At 35.3% G+C, this 22077-nt stretch overlaps 1 protein-coding gene across 1 annotated transcript; it reads right to left on the reverse strand.

Moving 5' to 3' along the window:
* Window positions 1-13959: 13959 nt before the first annotated feature.
* On the reverse strand, window positions 13960-14292 carry LOC139850068 (uncharacterized). The gene has a single exon (XM_071839663.1). The coding sequence runs from the start codon at window positions 14290-14292 to the stop codon at window positions 13960-13962; it is 333 nt and encodes a 110-aa protein (XP_071695764.1).
* Between the last annotated feature and the right edge of the window lie 7785 nt (window positions 14293-22077).

Raw genomic sequence — 22077 nt, forward strand, 5'->3', positions numbered from 1 at the left:
GTGAAGTTTAGCAAGCTAGATAGATTTCTTGATTTCGAAAAATTTTACAACACTTGGGGAAACGTCTCGGCTCTAGCACTTGAAAGAAAATTATCGGACCATTGTCCTATAGTGTTAAGAGATAGATAAATTGATTATGGTCCAAAACCTACTAAATCTTTGATGAATGGTTACATGAAGAAGAGTCAAAGAATGTCGTTGAAGATGCATGGAACCTTAGGGTGGATGGGTGTAGATATGATTGTGTTTTTCGCAATAAGTTAAAAAATGTCAAACAAGTATTGAAAGATTTGAGTAAAAACACTTTTGGGTGTCTCGACAAGGAAATTGAAGAACTCAAAAAGAAGGCTTGTGATTGGGAATTGATTGCGGAAAGCCGGGATTTAAATGATGAAGAAAGGGCTAGTTGGATAGAGGTTAGGAAACAATGGATTGAGAAAGACACGATCAAGACGAATATGGCAAAAGAAAAATCACGGGTCAAATGGATTCATGAAGGGGATGAAAACACCAAGTTTTTCCACTCGGTTTTTAAAAGAAGGCATTCGAGAAAGAACATTCGGGGTCTTAATATTGATGGTATTTGGAGTGAGGATCCCATTGAGGTTAAGCAAGCGGTGTTTGATAACTTCAAAACGCAATATGAAAAAAAGAATACCAATAAAATGCGTTTTGCAAATCTTGCAAATAACATCCTTCCTGCTGGTGCCTCTGACGCTACAGTAGCTGTCAACTCAGCTACGGCCATTGATGGTTCTCATATGAGTGCTAGAGTTTCGATCACAGAAGGTTTTTTGGGCACTGCAGAAGCTGCTACTGTCCCGATTACTATTCCAGGAACTAGTGCGGGACTTGTCACAGGTGCGGCTGTCATCACTGAACCACCTAGACAGTCCACGAACCCCCCTGCTCAACATGGTGAAATCGAACAGCCTGGTATCTCTAAAATTAGTCCTGATTCTGCAATTGATCTTGAGGCTAAATTCACAGAAAAGGAGGTTTTGGAAGCAATTAAAGAATGTGATTGCGCAAAAGCGCCGGGCGCTGATGGATTCAAATTTAAATTCTTTAACTTGCATTGGGATCTTATCAAGAATGATCTCATGAATGCACTTCATTGATTTTGGGAGAATTGTGAGATTTCGAAGGGATGTAACGCATCGTTCATTACCTTGGTTCCAAAGAAAAACGATCCGATAGGACTTAATGAATTTCGTCCCATAAGTCTTATTGGATGTTATTACAAGATCCTTGCGAAGATGCTTTCTATTCGAATTAGAAAAGCATTACCCCCTGTTGTTAGTTTTGAACAAAGTACATATCTAAAAGGAAGATTTATTCTCGATGGTTCTTTACCCGCAAACGAGGCTATTGATTATCTAAAGCGAAAAAGGAAGAAAAGTCTTATTTTTAAAGTTGATTTTGAGAAGGCCTTTGATAGCTTAAGTTGGGACTTTTTGTTAGATATGATGCGTAATATGGGGTTTGGTACTCGGTAGAGGAAATGGATTCAAGCATGCCTTGAATCGGCATCGATCTCGATTCTTGTTAACGGTTCTCCAACAAATGAATTTCATATCGAGAGAGGTGTTCAACAAGGGGACCCACTATCACCTTTTCTCTTTCTTATCGCGGCGGAAGGCTTGAATTATCTAGTCAAGAAAGCATGTGGTGAAGGTCTTTTTAAAGGTGTTGAGATCGAAAAAGATAAGATCAATTTATCACATCTACAATTCGCGGACGACACGATATTCATTGGGGAGTGGCATAACCAAAACTTTTGCAATCTAATGAAAATATTGAAATGTTTTGAGAAATTATCGGGACTCAAAATTAACTTCCACAAAAGTGTGCTTTATGGTTTGGGTGTTGCTCGTGAAGATGTTGAAAGTCTTGCCTCCCGGGTGGATTGTAAAGTTGGTGATCTTCCGTTTCTTTATCTTGGTCTTCCGGTAGGTGTAAACATGAGTAAGGAGCAAAATGGGAAGCCCGTGATTGACAAATTCAACTCTAAGCTCGCCAATTGGAAAGCAAGATCGATTTCATATGGTGGAAGATTAACGCTTGTTAAATCGGTCCTTAATAGTTTACCGCTATATTATTTCTCCTTATTTCGTGCCCTTTGAGTGTTATAAAAAATTTAGAGATTATTAGGAGAAATTTTTTTTGGAGCGGGACCGGTAAGTGTTCAAAATTATCTTGGGTAAAATGGGATGAGTGTCTCTTACCTTATGAGGATGGGGGTTTAAACATCGGGTCTTTACGTGGGAAAAATCTTGCTCTTTTGGGAAAGTGGTTTTGGCAAGCTAAAATCGAGCCAAAGACACTTTTGGTCTTAATTATTAAGAGTATTTATGGTTCTAATGGGCTACTTCCCCCTACATGTCTCTTAGGACCATTAGGGGTGAGTAGCGTGTGTTCCAATATTTTGCGTGCAGGTGTCATGATCGAGAAGATGGATATCAAGTTTGCTTCATCTTTCTCAAAGGTTATTGGTGATGGTTCGGACACGAGGTTTTGGGAAGATCCATGGGTTTGCGGTACTCCATTGAAGCAAAAATTCACGCGCCTTTACTACTTGGAAGAAGAACCGGAAGTAAGAGTAAAAGACCGTGTTTCTTGGATTGATCGGAATATGACTTGCAATTTTAGATGGACACGCAATGTCTCGGGTCGCACTTGTAATGATCTCGACTCTCTTCACCACAAAGAAGTTAGCAAATTTACTCGATGGTAATATTCTTAATAAAGGGTTGTTGGTTCGTGAAGAATTTTTGAAGAATCGATTAACTCCTATTAAAATTGCAATTTTCATATGGAGGGCATTAAAAAGGCGGATTCCGGTACGTATTGAACTTGATTAAAGAGTTATAGACTTGGATTCCGTTAGATGCCCTTTATTTGATGATGATGTGGAAACCATTGAGCATACTTTAATCTTTTGTCATCATGCAATGGATATTTGGGTTCGGGTCTATAAATGGTGGGGCTTAGGTACGGTTTCGAATCTAAGCATATTTAACGCCTTAGAACGAGTAAAAAAAAATTTTTTTTTTTTTTTTTTTTTTTGAAAAACTAAGTTACTGCCCAGACAGGGCAATCGCCGCGGCGCGGCTTGCCTTGTCGCGGCGCGGTACATAACAGGAAAAATTTCACTTCTTAACTCAGTTACTGTTACCAATACTAGGCCATTGCCGCGGCGCGGAGCCTCTTGCCGCGGCGCGACATATAACGGGCCCAGGGCCTGACCTGCAACATTTTATCTAAACCACAAATCATGAACATTTCAATAACCCAATCTCATAAACCACTTTCAATTCATCATCAGACATTACAATGACCAAATAAACTACAAAAAACATGTTTTTACTTTCAAATTCACATTTGGTCCCAAAAGTTAAACGACGACATCAATGACACATACAAAACGTTCGGCGTTGGTAAGCGGTAACCTTAGAGCCTGATTTTAAGAAAGACTTGCAATACCACTTACTATATTGCCAATGCTCCGCTAACACTTCAAATGGGCTCTTTACCTTCGCGATGAACTTTAGTCCCTAAAATATAAAACATCAAGGGGGTAAGCTTTTACACTTAGTGAGTTATAGGCAAGTAATAAAACTTAAAACATAAATCAATGGGCATAAATCACAATACTTATCCTTCAACCTATCGGTTGCTTGCTTACTTTCGGATCCGATTCATTCATACCATAGGCATGACTTACTAGGCCGACCCTAGTAATCATGCCTAAGCTAACCATAGGCATACTAAAAATGCCTAAGCTATCATCATTTCATTTCATCATCATTTCATACATAGACACTTAATGTGCCTAAGCTAAAACAAACCATAGGCAAGATTACTAGCAATGTAATAACCTTGCCTAAGCTAAACATCAACCATAGATACAATTATTAGGCTAACCTAATAATTCTATCTAAGCTACATGACTAGTGCACTTAGTCGTTACTCTCTTGCACGGATGCAATCCGAGAACACTAAGCCACTCTTAACCCACCCATATTACCCCCTATGAACTCACCTTGCTTAATTGAATTTCCTTGATCACTTGAAATCTCTTTTCCTTGATTAGCACCTATACATGAGCTAATCCCATTAATCACATAACTCAATCAAAAACACAACTTTCTTGAATCATTACATCTTTTCATACTTACACACACATTTAACCCCCTAATCACAACAAGCATACAAGTAGCCTTAAAATCTCATTTTTCCTAAGATGACAATGTTACCAATTCAACATCACATTTTAATCATGTACATTACTAACTCATCCCTTTTAGCTCTATCATGCAACTTTTTCTTTAATCCTTTCATTAATCATCAAATGTGCATAGTAATCCAATTTCATTACTAACACCATTAAATTATCAAATTATCAATTTCTATAACTTACAACTATAACAAAAGTTCATACATGAACATCCTTCATCACAATTTCTAGCTAGAACACATAATCATCTCTTTGAGACATTTTAACAAACACTTGGTGTGCATGACTAGAAACTTAACTAGAACATCACCAAATTCACCATATTCATAACAAAAATCCATCATGCAAGTCTATACATAATTCCTCTTCCAAAATCAATAACAATTACATTCTAACTCAAACAATTGTGCACAATTCAACAACTAGCAACTATTTAAGCATAAAACTCATCATAAACACACCATATAAGCAATACTTGGACACAAAATCCATACCTTGACTTTTAGAGTTTAAGAACCCTAATTTGTGCACAAGAAGAGAAATAAGAAGAATTAAGGCTTGCTAGTGTGCTTAGAATATCTTAAATTTCACCAATTTGAGCTTGCATGAACACACTTTTATCAATTTATGGTTTCCTTCTTCTTCTCCCTCTAAAATCGACACACACACACATATACAGGAGGCTTTCTGTATTATTTTTTTGTGAATAAAACTAGATTTCCAGCATTTGATTTCTTTTATTTAAAATAACTTTGGCTTATTTACACTTTCTACCCTCCCCATCACATCTATAGTTAAGGAGGTCCTTAATTCTAACTTTGCACTATTAGTCCTTCTTAACTTAACCAATAAACTTAACTTTTATCCATTTAACATAAAATAACCTTTACCATTTAATTTCTTAGCAATAAAAAAAATTTACATAAAATAATACCTTAAATATTTGGGATGTTACAACTCTCCCCCTCTTGGATCGTTCGCGTCCTCGCGAACCATTCTTGATGCAACGACGGATAATACTTCAAGAGCCATTCTTCGGGTTCCCATGTACACTCAGAACCTTTTCTAAATTGCCATAATACCTTCAATAATATTACCGACTTATTCCTCAAGTGCTTAACCTTTTGATCCATAATTTTTATCGGCTTTTCCGCATACCTTAACTTATTATCGACCTCAATTTCATTCAAAGGAACATAGGTTGATTCATCCGCCAAACATTTCCTCAATTGTGACACGTGAAACGTGTCATGTATATTACTCAATTCATCGGGTAGAGCCAAACGGTAGGCTACCTTCCCAACTTTCGCCACTATCTCAAATGGTCCCACGAACCTTGGACCCAATTTTCCCCTCTTTCTAAAACGAATGATGCCTTTCCATGGAGAAACTTTTAGCATCACTTTATCACCTACTTGAAATTCTATCGGTTTTCTCCTTTTATCTACATAAGACTTTTGTCGATCTTGTGCCGCCTTTATTCTTTCACGAATTTGGTCAATCATCTCGGTGGTTTGTTGTACTATTTCCGTGCTTCCTAATTCCCGTTGACCTACTTCGCCCCAACAAATCGGGGTTCTACACCTCCTTCCATACAACATCTCATATGGTGCCATTCCAATTGTAGAGTGATAACTATTGTTGTATGAAAATTCAACTAATGGTAAATGAGCATCCCAACTACCACCAAAATCGATAACACATGCTCTTAACATATCCTCGAGAGTTTATATAGTCCGCTCACTTTGACCATCCGTTTGCGGGTGAAACGCGGTACTTACATGTAACTTAGTACCCATTTCCTCTTGAAACTTTCTCCAATATCGCGATGTAAATCGGGTGTCTCGATCCGAAACAATAGAAACCGGCACTCCATGCCTTGCAACAACTTCTTTCATATATAACTTTGACATTGCTTCCGACGACGAAGCTTCTCTTATTGCCAAAAATAATGCACTCTTAGTCAATCTATCAACAATAACCCAAATTGCATCGTGTTGTCTAGGGGTCTTAGGCATCTTAGTCACTAAATCCATCGTAATATGCTCCCATTTCCACACCGGTACCTCTAAAGGTTGCATTTTACCGTAGGGCATTTGATGATCGGCTTTCACTTGAAGACAAGTAAGACACTTGTGCACATACTTAACTATATCCCTCTTCATTCCCGGCCACCAATAGTCTTTCCTTAAATCTCTATACATTTTCGTAGCACCGGGGTGAATCGAATACTTAGACTTGTGAGCTAAGTCAAGGAGCTCACTTCTAACATCACTTTGCAAAGGTACCCAAATTCTCCCATATCTAAGCCTTAAACCACGAGAATCTACCACAAAATCGTCAACTTGCCCCTTGATTCTTTCTTTTCTCACGTTTTCGGGCGATAATGCTTCACCTTGTGCAACACGAATATCATCAAATATTTGAGGTGATATTACCATAGCCAAGCTTGTTATCTTAATCGGTTGATGACTTGACTTCCTACTAAGAGCATCCGCTACTACATTCGCTTTTCCGGGGTGATATAAGATCTCACAATCATAATCTTTCACCAAATCGAGACCTCTCCTTTGCCTATCATTCAGATCCCTTTGATCAAATAAATATTTTAAGTTCTTATGATCGGTATAAATGGAAAACTTAACACCATAAAGATAATGACGCCAAATCTTTAGAGCAAAAACCACGGCCGTCAATTCTAAATCATGCGTAGGATAGCGTTTCTCGTGTTCCTTCAATTGTCGGGAAGCATAAGCTATGACCTTCCCATTTTGCATCAATACACACCCTAAGCCTTTCTTAGAAGCATCACAATAAACCGTCATGTTCTCATTCCCTTCCGGTAAAACCAATATGGGCGCTTGAACAAGCTTCTCCTTAAGGAGTTGAAACGCTTGTTCTTGCTTTTCTTCCCATTTCCATGGCACACTTTTACGAGTCAACTTGGTGAGTGGGGTGGCTATTCTAGAAAAATCTTGTATAAATCGCCGATAATACCCCGCTAAACCTAGAAAACTCCTAACCTCGGTAGGATTCGTAGGTGGTTCCCATCTCATAATTGCCTCTATCTTCACCGGATCAACACAAATACCCTTCTTGTTAATGACATGGCCCAAAAATTGAACTTCACGAAGCCAAAACTCGCACTTAGAGAACTTAGCAAACAATCTTTCTCTTCTTAAAGTCTCTAATACTTGTCTTAAATGTACCGTATGTTCCTCTTCACTCTTAGAATATACCAAAATGTCATCAATGAACACAATTACAAACCTATCAAGCATCGGTCGACAAACTCTATTCATCAAATCCATAAACGCGGCCGGAGCATTTGTTAATCCAAACGGCATAACCACAAACTCATAATGACCATAACTTGTTCGAAAAGCCGTTTTATGGACATCTTCTTCCCTCACCTTCAATTGATGGTAACCCGACCTTAAATCTATCTTTGAAAAGAAACTAGCACCTTGTAGTTGATCAAACAAATCGTCTATCCTTGGCAACGGGTACTTGTTCTTAATAGTGACTTTATTCAATTCTCGATAATCAATACACATTCTCATAGTTCCATCCTTCTTTTTCACAAATAAAACCGGAGCTCCCCAAGGTGAACTACTAGGACGTATAAAACCTTTATCTATCAAATCTTGTAATTGAGTCATCATTTCTCTCATTTCCGACGGGGCTAATCGATAGGGAGCTTTGGCAATTGGCGTGGCCCCGGGTATCAAATCTATTCTAAACTCTACCTCTCGCTCGGGAGGTACACCGGGCAATTCACTTGGAAACACATCCGGAAACTCGTTAACTATTGGTACATCATCTAATTCAACAACCTTTTTCGAATCATCAACAACATGTGCCAAAAACGCACAACACCCATGAGACAAAAATCATTTAGCCTTAGCATATGTGCATATAGGAATTGCACGCCTAGCTCGTTCCCCATAAATCCATATAACTTTTCCACTTGGTGATTGAACTAACACTATTTTCTTACGACACAAAATTATCCCCTCATTGTCATCTAGCCAATCCATGCCCACAATTACTTGAAATTCCCCCATTTGCATGGGTATTAAATCAATGACAAACTTTTCATCATCCAAAATAATTTCACACCCCTTAATGATACTATACACCATCACGGTCTTATTATCCGCTATTTCAACCTCTAATGGGTGTTCTAACATACTTGGGGTCATATTAAAATGCTTACAAAAAGAATATGATACAAACGACCGCGTAGCACCGGAATCAAACAAAACATGCGCAGGTAAAGAGTTTACAATAAAGGTACCTGACACCACATTTTGGGACTCCTTCGCTTCGAGTGCGGTAATCTGATGAGCTCGGGCCCTTGGTCGGCTATCACTAGTCTTCGGTTCCGTCTTAACCTCTTTCTTAACACTACCACTAGCTAAATCCTTCTTGTATTCCGGACATTCGGCTTGAAAGTGACCTTTCTCAAAACAATAATAACATTGCTTACCTTTCTTAGGACATTCGGCGGCCCTATGTCCTGGCTTTCCACAAGAGTAACAATCGGAGGTACCCGCTTTACATTCACCCGTATGATTTTTACCACATCTAGTACACAACTTGGCTTCTTTCCCATCGCTCTTACCCGACACAAAACCCCCTTTTGACTTGTGCGGGGATTCGGAACCAAACTTACCCTTCTTCGGACTAACATTATGCATCGCCTTAGAGTCTTGATCTAACTTCCGTTTAAACGCCGCCTTCTTCCTAAGTTCATGCTCTCTAACAAGTGCTCTATTCATCATCTCGGCTAAGGTCTTATAAGTGCTCTTGTCGATAAATTCACTTATCTCGGGATTTAACTTTTCATGATAATGATCCATCATCAACTTGGGACTTGACACGAAGTCCGGACAAAAACGAGACTTGTCATTGAACTCAGCATTAAACTCGGTCACCGACTTACTTCCATGCTCTATATTCATAAACTCGGATTTCAACCTACTAACCTCGGCGGGCGGAGCAAATAGAGTCATAAACATTTCACGGAATTTGTCCCATGAGAAACTTGTAGCCACGTCTCGCCCATGAGACTTAACTATAAAATTCCACCACTCATAACCACTACCCTTCATTTGATGAGCCGCATAAATTACCTTTAAATGCTCGGGGCATTCACACAACATAAAAGTTTCTTCAATCTCATCGATCCATCTTTGACTAACAATTGGGTCAACCTTACCATGAAACTCCGGGGGATGGCAATTTGCAAAGTTCTTATATTCAAATCGATCATCCTTCCTTCTTGGGGCTTCTACCTCTTCTTGTCTTACCCCACTTCCCCCTTCGCCTCTTAAAGTAGGGTTATTAGCAATAAGAGTCTTTAACTTCTCGTCTAATTGATCGTTTATCATTGTCTTGATCTTTTCTAACAAGGTTGGGGTATAACGTATCAAGGCTTGCCCTATTTGCCCCGAAATGTCATTTGGCATGTTAACTTCTTCCGATTCGTTTTGAGAGTCTTCTATAGACTCCGTGGATGGGGTGCGGACGTACTCATCATCCTCATCTTGACCTCGGTTTGGTGATACAATAGCCATTCTGAAAATTACATTCAACCCATTAGTTCAAATACCGGTAACACCATTATTCATCAAAACCAAACAATCTGAAAGAATTCCTAACTCGATTCACCATGACCATAGTAGACGTCCATGTGTACTAGAATGAAGTAATAGCAATGGCCTGTTGTTATTACACCATTTCATTACACATCTAGTCTACCACGACATCATGGCTAGCGAGTATCAAACTCCTTACATAAACCAATTCGTAATCTTATTCATTATTCTATGGGTCTTGTCAATGACTCTACCCTATGGAGCATGGCACAACTATACGACTTAAACACTTATGCAAGTCCTAAACCGCTTATCCTTTCACAACAATGGTTTAAGCCTAGATAATCCCTATCGTGGGTTATCCAAGTCCCTTAAACCTCAGCTCTGATACCAACTTTTAACGCCTTAGAACGAGTAAAAAAAAATTTTTTTTTTTTTTTTTTTTTTTTGAAAAACTAAGTTACTGCCCAGACAGGGCAATCGCCGCGGCGCGGCTTGCCTTGTCGCGGCGCGGTACATAACAGAAAAAATTGCACTTCTTAACTCAGTTACTGTTACCAATACTAGGCCATTGCCGCGGCGCGGAGCCTCTTGCCGCGGCGCGACATATAACGGGCCCAGGGCCTGACCTGCAACATTTTATCTAAACCACAAATCATGAACATTTCAATAACCCAATCTCATAAACCACTTTCAATTCATCATCAGACATTACAATGACCAAATAAACTACAAAAAACATGTTTTTACTTTCAAATTCACATTTGGTCCCAAAAGTTAAACGACGACATCAATGACACATACAAAACGTTCGGCGTTGGTAAGCGGTAACCTTAGAGCCTGATTTTAAGAAAGACTTGCAATACCACTTACTATATTGCCAATGCTCCGCTAACACTTCAAATGGGCTCTTTACCTTCGCGATGAACTTTAGTCCCTAAAATATAAAACATCAAGGGGGTAAGCTTTTACACTTAGTGAGTTATAGGCAAGTAATAAAACTTAAAACATAAATCAATGGGCATAAATCACAATACTTATCCTTCAACCTATCGGTTGCTTGCTTACTTTCGGATCCGATTCATTCATACCATAGGCATGACTTACTAGGCCGACCCTAGTAATCATGCCTAAGCTAACCATAGGCATACTAAAAATGCCTAAGCTATCATCATTTCATTTCATCATCATTTCATACATAGACACTTAATGTGCCTAAGCTAAAACAAACCATAGGCAAGATTACTAGCAATGTAATAACCTTGCCTAAGCTAAACATCAACCATAGATACAATTATTAGGCTAACCTAATAATTCTATCTAAGCTACATGACTAGTGCACTTAGTCGTTACTCTCTTGCACGGATGCAATCCGAGAACACTAAGCCACTCTTAACCCACCCATATTACCCCCTATGAACTCACCTTGCTTAATTGAATTTCCTTGATCACTTGAAATCTCTTTTCCTTGATTAGCACCTATACATGAGCTAATCCCATTAATCACATAACTCAATCAAAAACACAACTTTCTTGAATCATTACATCTTTTCATACTTACACACACATTTAACCCCCTAATCACAACAAGCATACAAGTAGCCTTAAAATCTCATTTTTCCTAAGATGACAATGTTACCAATTCAACATCACATTTTAATCATGTACATTACTAACTCATCCCTTTTAGCTCTATCATGCAACTTTTTCTTTAATCCTTTCATTAATCATCAAATGTGCATAGTAATCCAATTTCATTACTAACACCATTAAATTATCAAATTATCAATTTCTATAACTTACAACTATAACAAAAGTTCATACATGAACATCCTTCATCACAATTTCTAGCTAGAACACATAATCATCTCTTTGAGACATTTTAACAAACACTTGGTGTGCATGACTAGAAACTTAACTAGAACATCACCAAATTCACCATATTCATAACAAAAATCCATCATGCAAGTCTATACATAATTCCTCTTCCAAAATCAATAACAATTACATTCTAACTCAAACAATTGTGCACAATTCAACAACTAGCAACTATTTAAGCATAAAACTCATCATAAACACACCATATAAGCAATACTTGGACACAAAATCCATACCTTGACTTTTAGAGTTTAAGAACCCTAATTTGTGCACAAGAAGAGAAATAAGAAGAATTAAGGCTTGCTAGTGTGCTTAGAATATCTTAAATTTCACCAATTTGAGCTTGCATGAACACACTTTTATCAATTTATGGTTTCCTTCTTCTTCTCCCTCTAAAATCGACACACACACATATACAGGAGGCTTTCTGTATTATTTTTTTGTGAATAAAACTAGATTTCCAGCATTTGATTTCTTTTATTTAAAATAACTTTGGCTTATTTACACTTTCTACCCTCCCCATCACATCTATAGTTAAGGAGGTCCTTAATTCTAACTTTGCACTATTAGTCCTTCTTAACTTAACCAATAAACTTAACTTTTATCCATTTAACATAAAATAACCTTTACCATTTAATTTCTTAGCAATAAAAAAAATTTACATAAAATAATACCTTAAATATTTGGGATGTTACAGCATAAATGAAATCTTTCGAGGCAAATGTAATCGATCCTTATCCCCTCTTTGTTCGAGTATTTGGCAAGCAATTGAATGGACGTACGGATATTTGATTTGGAAAAATAGAAATCAAAAAGTTTTTTCGGATTCTTCATGGAGCGGTCCTACGGGGTTAATGGAGATTCAACTCAAGTCTTTTGAATGGATTTCTAATAGATTGAAGAATAGAAAGTTAGATTGGTTAGGTTGGATCTCGAATCCATGGTCTTGTCTTGTGTAGCATAGCATTTTGTAGTTGCTTCCTCTGCAACTTGGATGTAGTCGAGTTTCGCATTTGTGTGTTTCATTGTCGATCCTTTCTCATTGTACGGGTTTCCCCTTTAGTGGGCTTGTGATAATTTTTTCTAGCTTTTCGAAAAAAAAATTCGCAAATATAAATATCGCGCTTTGAGCATGTGCGTTGCATGACTGTTAATGAGTGAAAAAAAATTATACATGTAATGGTATCAAATGGTTAGGGTATTTAAAAATTGTTGACTGCATTTCAAAAACATTAATATTATCATCCAATTATATATATATATATATATATATATATATATATATATATATATATATATATATATATATATATATATATATATATATATATATATATATGTATATATGTGTGTGTGTGTGTGTGTGCGTGTATGTGTGTGTGTGTGTGTATAGGTGTATAGATATATAGTTTTATGAACCCGTTCGTTAGATGAAATTGTAAAAATATGATTTGGCACCCGTTTAATATATTTTCGCAAATATGATTTTGCAACTGGTGAAATAAAATAAAATAGTCCTCCTATTTGTATGGAGTACATGGTTTCATGTTAGCATAATAGAGATTATTGCTTGGATTTTTAAGTTTAATAGATTTGTTGAATAAATCCAATTTTTATAATCCTATTAACTAATATGCGGCGATTTTTATCTCCGTTAATTGGATCAAGTTAATTAATAGATAATTATTTTTATTAAAGATATTTTAATTGATTTATGATGTCATCCAAGTAGGTTAAATTTTTTCTATTTTCTTTTTAATTTTTTTAATGAAAGAAATTGTTTTTTTACGATGTCATCATTTTAGCATTATAATAGAATCTATAGATATATATATATATATATATATATAAAAATGTGATCATGTGAGAATGTTCTCATTTATATAAATGGTGAGAATAGATCTTGGCCGTACATACTTTTAATCAATGGTTATGAATATTTAGGGTTATTTAAAATTAAAAAGTGAGCGAAAAGGGCATATATGGAAAATCTCGTTCCTTAAACTTCTCATATAATCCGATATTAAATCTATAGTAGAAATTCGATAAATTAATACTCGATTATTTAATAAACTCTCTAAGATAATATTTTTTGCCGGTTCCGACTCGGGGATAGGGTACTAAATTAATAATTCGATAAAATTATAAGATAATACAATTTTGATAATTTCTTTAGACCCCATATAAAATATAAATTAATAATTTCTTATACAGTATATAGCATATTACATGAATGATTTATGAAGGTTTCTTGAAAAATGACTCAATTGTCTTTTGTTTTTTGTTGAAATCAATTTCCCCTTGAATCTCATCTCTAATTTTCCTTAGCATGATAAGAACTTCTGGTATTGTTTTCTCATAGCTCAACAAGAAATTATTCAATGTGATTGCCCCTTTAATAGCATCGTTTCGCGAAGGGGGCTCCATTGTAGAACTTTCATCATCTTCTTCATCGATATCATCTTTATTAATTCCAATAACGCTTTCAATAATTTCTTCATCAGTCAACAACTGTGCAACTACATTTTCTTCTGGGTGAGTCAGAACATCTTCGACATCCAAATTGGGCATAAATTGATACATTGAACACAAGAAGCATAATAAGGTGGGAGATTGAAGGTTTCTTTCAAATTGGGCTGTTCATTTGATATACATGCATTGTATACAATAATTAAGTGGAAGGTTGAAAGGTATTTGTAAACTAAGTATTCTACTATAAATTAATAAAATATTAATTAATATATAAATTAATAATTATTAATTTATCAATTAATTAATAACTCTTTTAATTAATAAATTTTGGTGGTCCCAAATGTATTATTTTATAGAGTTTCTACTGTATATCAAATCTATAACCACCTCCATCATGTTAACGTCATTTCCGGTCAAACATGAACACATATCTATCTTCTTCTATTCTTTTTTCAACAAATTTTGTCAATATTTAATTTATAAAACCTAGTAAAAAATAGTGGATTATGATTTTTCATATAAAACAAGTGATTGAGTCAGTGCATACGGGCTTGTCTCTTGAAGTCTCGGTTGCATCCACACTAATAACTCGAAACTCTTAGGTGCATCTACGTTCAATTGCTTGAACAATTGAGTGCATTCGCATCCATCGCTTGAACTCTGTGGTGCATCCACGTTTATCCTCGAAGTCTCTGGTTCATCCATGTTCATCGCATGAAGTCTCTAGGTGCATCCATGCTCATCGCATGAAATCTAGAGTGTGCTCATCGCATGAAACCTAGAATGCGGATGCAAAATTCATCCTTTTTCCACGTTTATTGCACTGCAAGAAAAGTTAGTTTATAGGACCCTTCTCCTAGGACCCTCCTAAATTAGGGTCCTAAACAGCCACATATTAGGACGGTTCAATATTTGAGGTCCTGGTATGAGATATACTTATAAAGAGGTGTCCTAAAAAGCTATATGATGTCCTAATAAACTATACTCTTATAAAGTGGTGTCCTAAAACGTTTTACGCTTATACATTGGTGTCCTAAAAATTAAAACGCTTATAAAGTGGTGTCCTAAAAAGCTACTTAATGTGACATATGATTTATTAAGGTCATATTATCATAGGTTTTAATAGGACACTTATAAATTGAGCTCCATTGTGAGATACGCTTACATAGTTGTGTCCTAAAAAGTTATTTGATATGACACATGAAAAAGTAGGGACCTATTATCCGATGTTTTTATAGGACATTTGAAAAATAGGTTGCACTATCAGACACGTTTACAAAGTGGTGTCCTAAAAAGCTAATTGATATGACATATGATTTTGGGGGTCCTATTATCATATGTTTTCATAAGACACTTGAAATGAAAGTCATATGAAACATACTTAAAAGGACATTAATTTGTGAGAGTCTTATTATAATGTAACATATTAGGTCATATGATAGTTAGGTACTATAAAGTTAACATTTTTAGGACACTTTAACCCTTTGATAATACAAATAGTTTTTGGGGTTGTAACAATCATATAATGTCATAGGACACTTGATATGAAAGTCATATGAAACTAACTTTAAAGGACATTTATTTGTGAGAGTCTTATTATAATATAACATATTAGGTCATTTGATAGTTCGGTACTATTAAGAGCAAATTTTAGGACACTTTAACACTTTGATAAGACGGATAGTTTTTGGGGTTGTAATAATCATATAATGTTATAGGACACTTGGTATGAAAGTCATATGAAACTAAGTTTAAACGACATTTGTTTGTGAGAATCTTATTATTATGTAACCTATTAGGTCATTTGATTATTAGGTACTATTAAGTTAAAGTTTTAGGACACTTTAACAATTTGATAAGATAGATACTTTTTGAGGTCTTAATAATCATATTCTTTTATAGGACTCCTTAGTTATGGATACTAAAATATATGACATTATAAAACATCTATTTTTTTTTTGTCTTATCTTGTTAATATAATAGGATAATTGATAATAAGGTTATATTAAATGAAATTTTACATAACTTGATGTTTGTATTATATAATCAATTATCTATTTACATACCAAAGCATTGCTTGCAGAGTGGTTTATGCGTTACTGTTGTTAATGGTTCGACATGGGTTAAAATCCAAAAAATAGTTTGTTTTTTTTTTTTAAAATAAAAGGCAAACCCTATATAGAACATGAGCTAAATTATGTATATGAGCGGTTTTGAGATTAAAAAAAATGTACGAGCAATTATATAAGTTTTGAAGGAAATGTATTACCAAAAACATAGCCTCGAACATAAAGGCATAATGAAATATCGAAGCATTACGCAATCAAGTGATGGCCATTACACCACAGCCCGAGGATACACTTATATTTGGTTTTTTTAAGTTGGTTCTTCTATCATCCCCCAATCCAGATCATCATGGTGAAGTCAATTATAGGATTAACTGAGGGGCATATGCCTTAACTTCATGTTTTTAAGTATCAAAGTTTTTTGGAAAAAGGGGACGGTACCCCTGGAAAAAAATTTATTAATAAAAAAAATAAAGAGTACAAGGAGGTGTATTTTTGAAGTGAATACCCATAACACTTTAACAATCCATTCCTACACTAAAAACCTAGAAAATAAACTATACAATTACCAAATGTCTAACAAATAAAATGTCAATTAAATCCTATACATTAATCAAAACAAAACACTATAACCTAAAACTATGTAGCGAATCAACCTGTAAAAATACCAACCACATTTCATAATAATATTCAAGCACATACCTTAAATTATCATACATCAGCATCCAAACAACATCCAACTTTGACTTCATTTGACCATGCCTTTTAAAACATCAATTCTTCTAATCTTCATGACTTCAATCCATCTAATCTTCATATCTTAAATACCTTTAACCCCATTGCGCGCCCTCATACTTCAAAACCTTGATAAACTGAATCTTTGAATCTTCAATTTCTTTGAAGTTTGACTTCATTTGACTTTGACCCCCTTAAATTATCAACAAACCAAATAGCATACACCTGCAACATCTAACAAAAAACACCAACACATAACCATATACATCACTATTTTGTATCTTTTTCTTTTTTTACCAAATGACCAACAGTTTGACCCCAAAAAGTCAAAAATGCACATAACCTAATTACACATCCCAGCATATACCATCTAAAGTTCCAAACACAAATTGACTCAGGCATTTAAACTATTATTAGGCAGGTCCAATACATTCCCCATACCAAAATTCCAAATACTAGCTGCATTTCTGACCTGGTCTAACTTATTTATTTTAAGTCCAACCAGCTTTTACCTAATCACCTCTTGGATTACACCACAAACAACATCAACTGTTCTTTGTTTACCTCTAAAAATTTTGAAAATTGTTTCCTGCCAAATGAAGTACATAACAGCTGCAACCACCAATCTACAAATAATACTCCATATTGACTTGTTATATGGTATTTTAACAAAATGGTCAATAAGATCATCCCAAGTCAATTGGCCTTCGATAATTATATCTATAATATCATCAACTTTTAAGTATCAAAGTTGTGGTTTGGCTTAAAAGATGTTTGGTAAACAATACTGGAAAAAAAAAAGTACATTGAATTAATAGCACATAAATCACAGAAAAAGTTGATGAACATGTAAGAAAAATATAAAAGGTAGTCGATACTTACCAAAGTAGATTGCAAAATGATCGTGGTGAAGAATTGTGGTGTTTTTGAGAATGCTTCGTATGTGTGTGTAATCTAAACCGTCTGACTTATTTCTGACCTGGTCTGACTTGAGGTCCTTTTTTGATACTGCTTGTACAAATCAAATCCTTGTTTGTGAAGAAATGAATTCTGACCTTATAACAAGAAATGGGTGATTGCAACAGTCTTAATTTAAGTAGGAGCTCAATGCTATTAGCGTAGGTGTGAGGAACTTTACCTTGTGCTACAAACGGATCAAAATGGACCTGGTGCGTAAATGAAATGAATGAAATACATGATTTTTAACATTATTAAAAAAAAATATATGATTCAAATGATGAGCAGAACTTACTTTTGATCTGTAAAAAGAGCATCATAAAATATTAGCCTGAATAACGCATTATATGAATTATGTAGTACAAGCTCATTAAATATTAAAATAGCTACCGAATTATGTAGTACGGGCTCAAAACTTGTAGGTCCACTAACAAAGTAAAAGATGATACATGGATTCTATATGACTCAAGCACCATACCATATAACTCATTTATGCCTTAATGTTGATCAGATTCTCTTTAGAGATGAACTCTTGAAAATTTGGCATATTGCCAAAATCCAACACTTTTCTTAACCTTTATGTGGAGCATTGACAATTAAAAAACAGGCAACCTGATTAGAGAATCAACAATTAAAAAACATAGGAAGTATATATCAGTAAATAACAACAATTCCCACAACCAAATTGAAAAAAAAAGAAGGAAAAAAAAATGATAGCAGTTGCTTGTATACTGTTTAAAAAACAAGATGTGTTCTAAATATTGATGCAACATAAATGACGAAAAATATGGTATATCCTACTCACATATAAGTGACTAAATGTCTATTAACATAAATAATTCATATTAAGCAACTGATTATTTACCGTTGACTAATTGGACTCGGGAGAAGCAACTTCAACTTGTTATTCATCTCTGTCATCAACTAAAGTATCATCCTCAACAATAGTCCCATTCAAATCGCCTCGAACCAATTCAATATTCATATTTTCTTTGACTTGACCCAAAGGTGTGTCACTCTGCAAATGTGTTTCTACATCATCGAGACCCGTCTGTTCATCCATGTCATAATTATCTCTAGGCATTGTCTTGATCACAACTTTCCATCCTTTGTGAACACGATCTGCAACATAAAATACTTGTTGTGCTTGCGAAGTTAGGATAAAAGGTTCTTTATTTTGCTTCAAACCATTAAAATTGAGAGTCGTAAACCCATTCTCATCTACTTTTATTCTGCTACCAGACGATATCCAATCACAATGGAACAAAACAACATTTCTATCAACATCATATTGCAACTCATTGATATCATTTAAAACACCATAGTATGTTACATCTCCAACAATAGGTTGCTATCATTAGCACTCGAGAAGCTATTTGTTATTGCCTCAAGCATAACTCCACTATTTTGTGTTTTCCTATTCTTTTCCAAATCTTTAGTGTGAAATCGGAAACCATTTATGATAAATCCCTTATATCTCTTTATAATCTCAGTCGGACCACTGGCTAATCTCATTATATCACTTGTGATTCTATTATCCCCTAATTTATGCAGTTCCTCAACCTGAATTGATGGTATTTGTTGTTAAGTTTTAATCAGTTTTGTTGTAGGCTTTAGACGGTTAAAATTGTAATATTTTCGATAATATATAAAAGTATCAGTTACTTACACGATCTGGAAACCACTCCTCAAACTTCTGACTATGTAATCATTGAATATCACGCTCACGTGAGCGTTTTTTTCGTTGTTCACGATGAACAACTGTTAGATGTTCTCTGCAGTCAAAGATGAAAATAAGGAATAAAGAAATTGACAAATCAAATGATTCGTGATGGTCTGATAAATAATCATTCTTAAAAGATATAATAAAATAACTTATGTTCGTAAAAAATCAATTTCACTACAATTGAACAATACATACGAATGTGCTAAAGCCAAGATGTCATAGTTGAGTCTTTCTACGTTTGTTGCACCAATGGGTCGACCCGACATACTAAATATTGGCAACACATTCTCATCACCACCGTCATCATGATTTCGACTGGTCTTATTATGTATTGTCTCGACATCACTGGATAAGTACAACGAACAAAATGATAAACACTCTTCCACTAAATATCCTTCTGCAATTGAACCCTCGAGTTTACTCTTGTTTTGCACGTAAGATTTTAATGTTGCTAAATACCTGAGTAGTAAAAAAAATGAATATTAGATAAACATACTTATATATAATAGATGTATTTACTATAATAAAAAAAACGCACACCTCTCAATTGGATACATCCAACGATAATGAACAGGTCCCCCTAGTTTAGCCTCTGTAGCTAAATGTACCGATAGATGAATCATTATGTCAAAGAATGATGGTGGAAAAATCCTTTCTAAATCACAAAGGATTTTTCCAATGTCATTTTCCATTTGAACTAAATCATTAGGATTAAGAACTTTTGAGCATAATTTTTTGTAGTAACAACATAGCTTCATCACAATGGAGCGCACGTGCTTGGGTAAAATATTTCTTATGGCCACGGGAAGCAATTGCTGCATCATAATATGATTATCGTGACTTTTGAGGCCAGACATTTTTATAGATTTTACCTGAATACACCTAGAAATGTTAGCTGCATATCCATCTGGAACTTTAACCCCTTTAAGCACCTTACAAAATATTTCTTGCTCTTTTTTATCCATTGAGAAGCAAGCAGGAGGCAAATACACTTTATGATTTGGTAGCTTTTGAGGATGTAGTTCTGGTCTAATACCCATTTCTTCTAAATCACGACGTGCTTTTAAATGATCCTTTGTCTTTCCTTCTAGATTCATTAGTGTTCCCACGACATTGTCACAAACATTCTTTTCGGTATGCATTACATCTATATTATGTCGTATTAAGTTATGTTTCCAATATGGAAACTCAAACAATATACTTCTCTTCTTCCAGTTATATGGTAAAGTTGGGTTATCCTTCACTAGTTTTCCAAATTTTATTTCAAAATCTTTGAGCTCATCAAGAACTTCTTCCCCTGTTAACCAACATGGTGGCCTTTCAAATTCTTCGGTGCCATCAAAAGAATCCGCATCTGTACGAAAAGCATGATACATTTCCAAAAATCTACGATGTGCCATGAAACATGGTTTTTTTGCAGTACCATAACCGTTTTGATCTCGTATGCTTATGGCAATAAGGACAAGCTAGATTACCTTTGGTGCTCCAACCCGATAAATTCGCATAAATAGGAAAGTCACTTATCGTCCATATCAAGCAAGCGTGTAGTGGAAAGTTGCTCTTTGTTGATGCGTCATAACTATCTACTCCGTTAGTATCCCACAACTCTTTCAGCTCATCCACTAAAGGTTGCATATAAACGTCTATATTATTACCTGGTGCAGATGGCCCAGGTATAAGTAAAGTAAGAAACAAATAAGGTTTCTTCATGCATAGCCAAGGAGGTAGAATATATGATATCAAAACAACAGGCCATGTACTATGCGAATTATTCTTGTTACCAAAAGGGTTAAACCCATCACTTGCTAAACCAAGTCTGACATTACGAGGTTCAGATGCAAAATCTGGATACTCATAATCAATGGTTTTCCAAGTTGGTGAATCTGCAGGATGTCTCAAGAAACCATCTTTGGTACGACTCTCTTCATGCCATCTCATAGAGGCAGCCGTTTTAGGAGACATGTACAATCTTTGCAACCGTGGGATTAGTGGAAAATAACGCAAAACCTTTGCTCCAATTTTTTGAACATTATCACCAGGCGTGGTTGACTCATCGTCATAATCATTGTCACTTTTTTTATATCTTGAGGTTTTACATCTGTCACATTGTGTTTTGTCCTTGTTTTCTTTCCAATACAACATACAATCATTGGGACAAGCATCAATTTTCTCATAACTAAGACCCAACTCTCTAATTGTCTTCCTTACTTCATACAATGACTTTGGTATGGAAGCATGAGGGAATGCTTCCCTCATTTTATCAAGAATCATGTTGAATCCTTGGTCATTACATTTTCCAACACACTTAGAATGGTATAGTCTAACTATAAATGAAAGAACATAGAAATTTTTACATCCAGGATATAGTTCTTTCTTTGCATCTCCCAAAACTTTATAAAG

The sequence above is a fragment of the Rutidosis leptorrhynchoides genome, chromosome 5 (assembly GCF_046630445.1).
Source record: "Rutidosis leptorrhynchoides isolate AG116_Rl617_1_P2 chromosome 5, CSIRO_AGI_Rlap_v1, whole genome shotgun sequence".
Classification (NCBI taxonomy): Eukaryota; Viridiplantae; Streptophyta; class Magnoliopsida; order Asterales; family Asteraceae; genus Rutidosis; species Rutidosis leptorrhynchoides.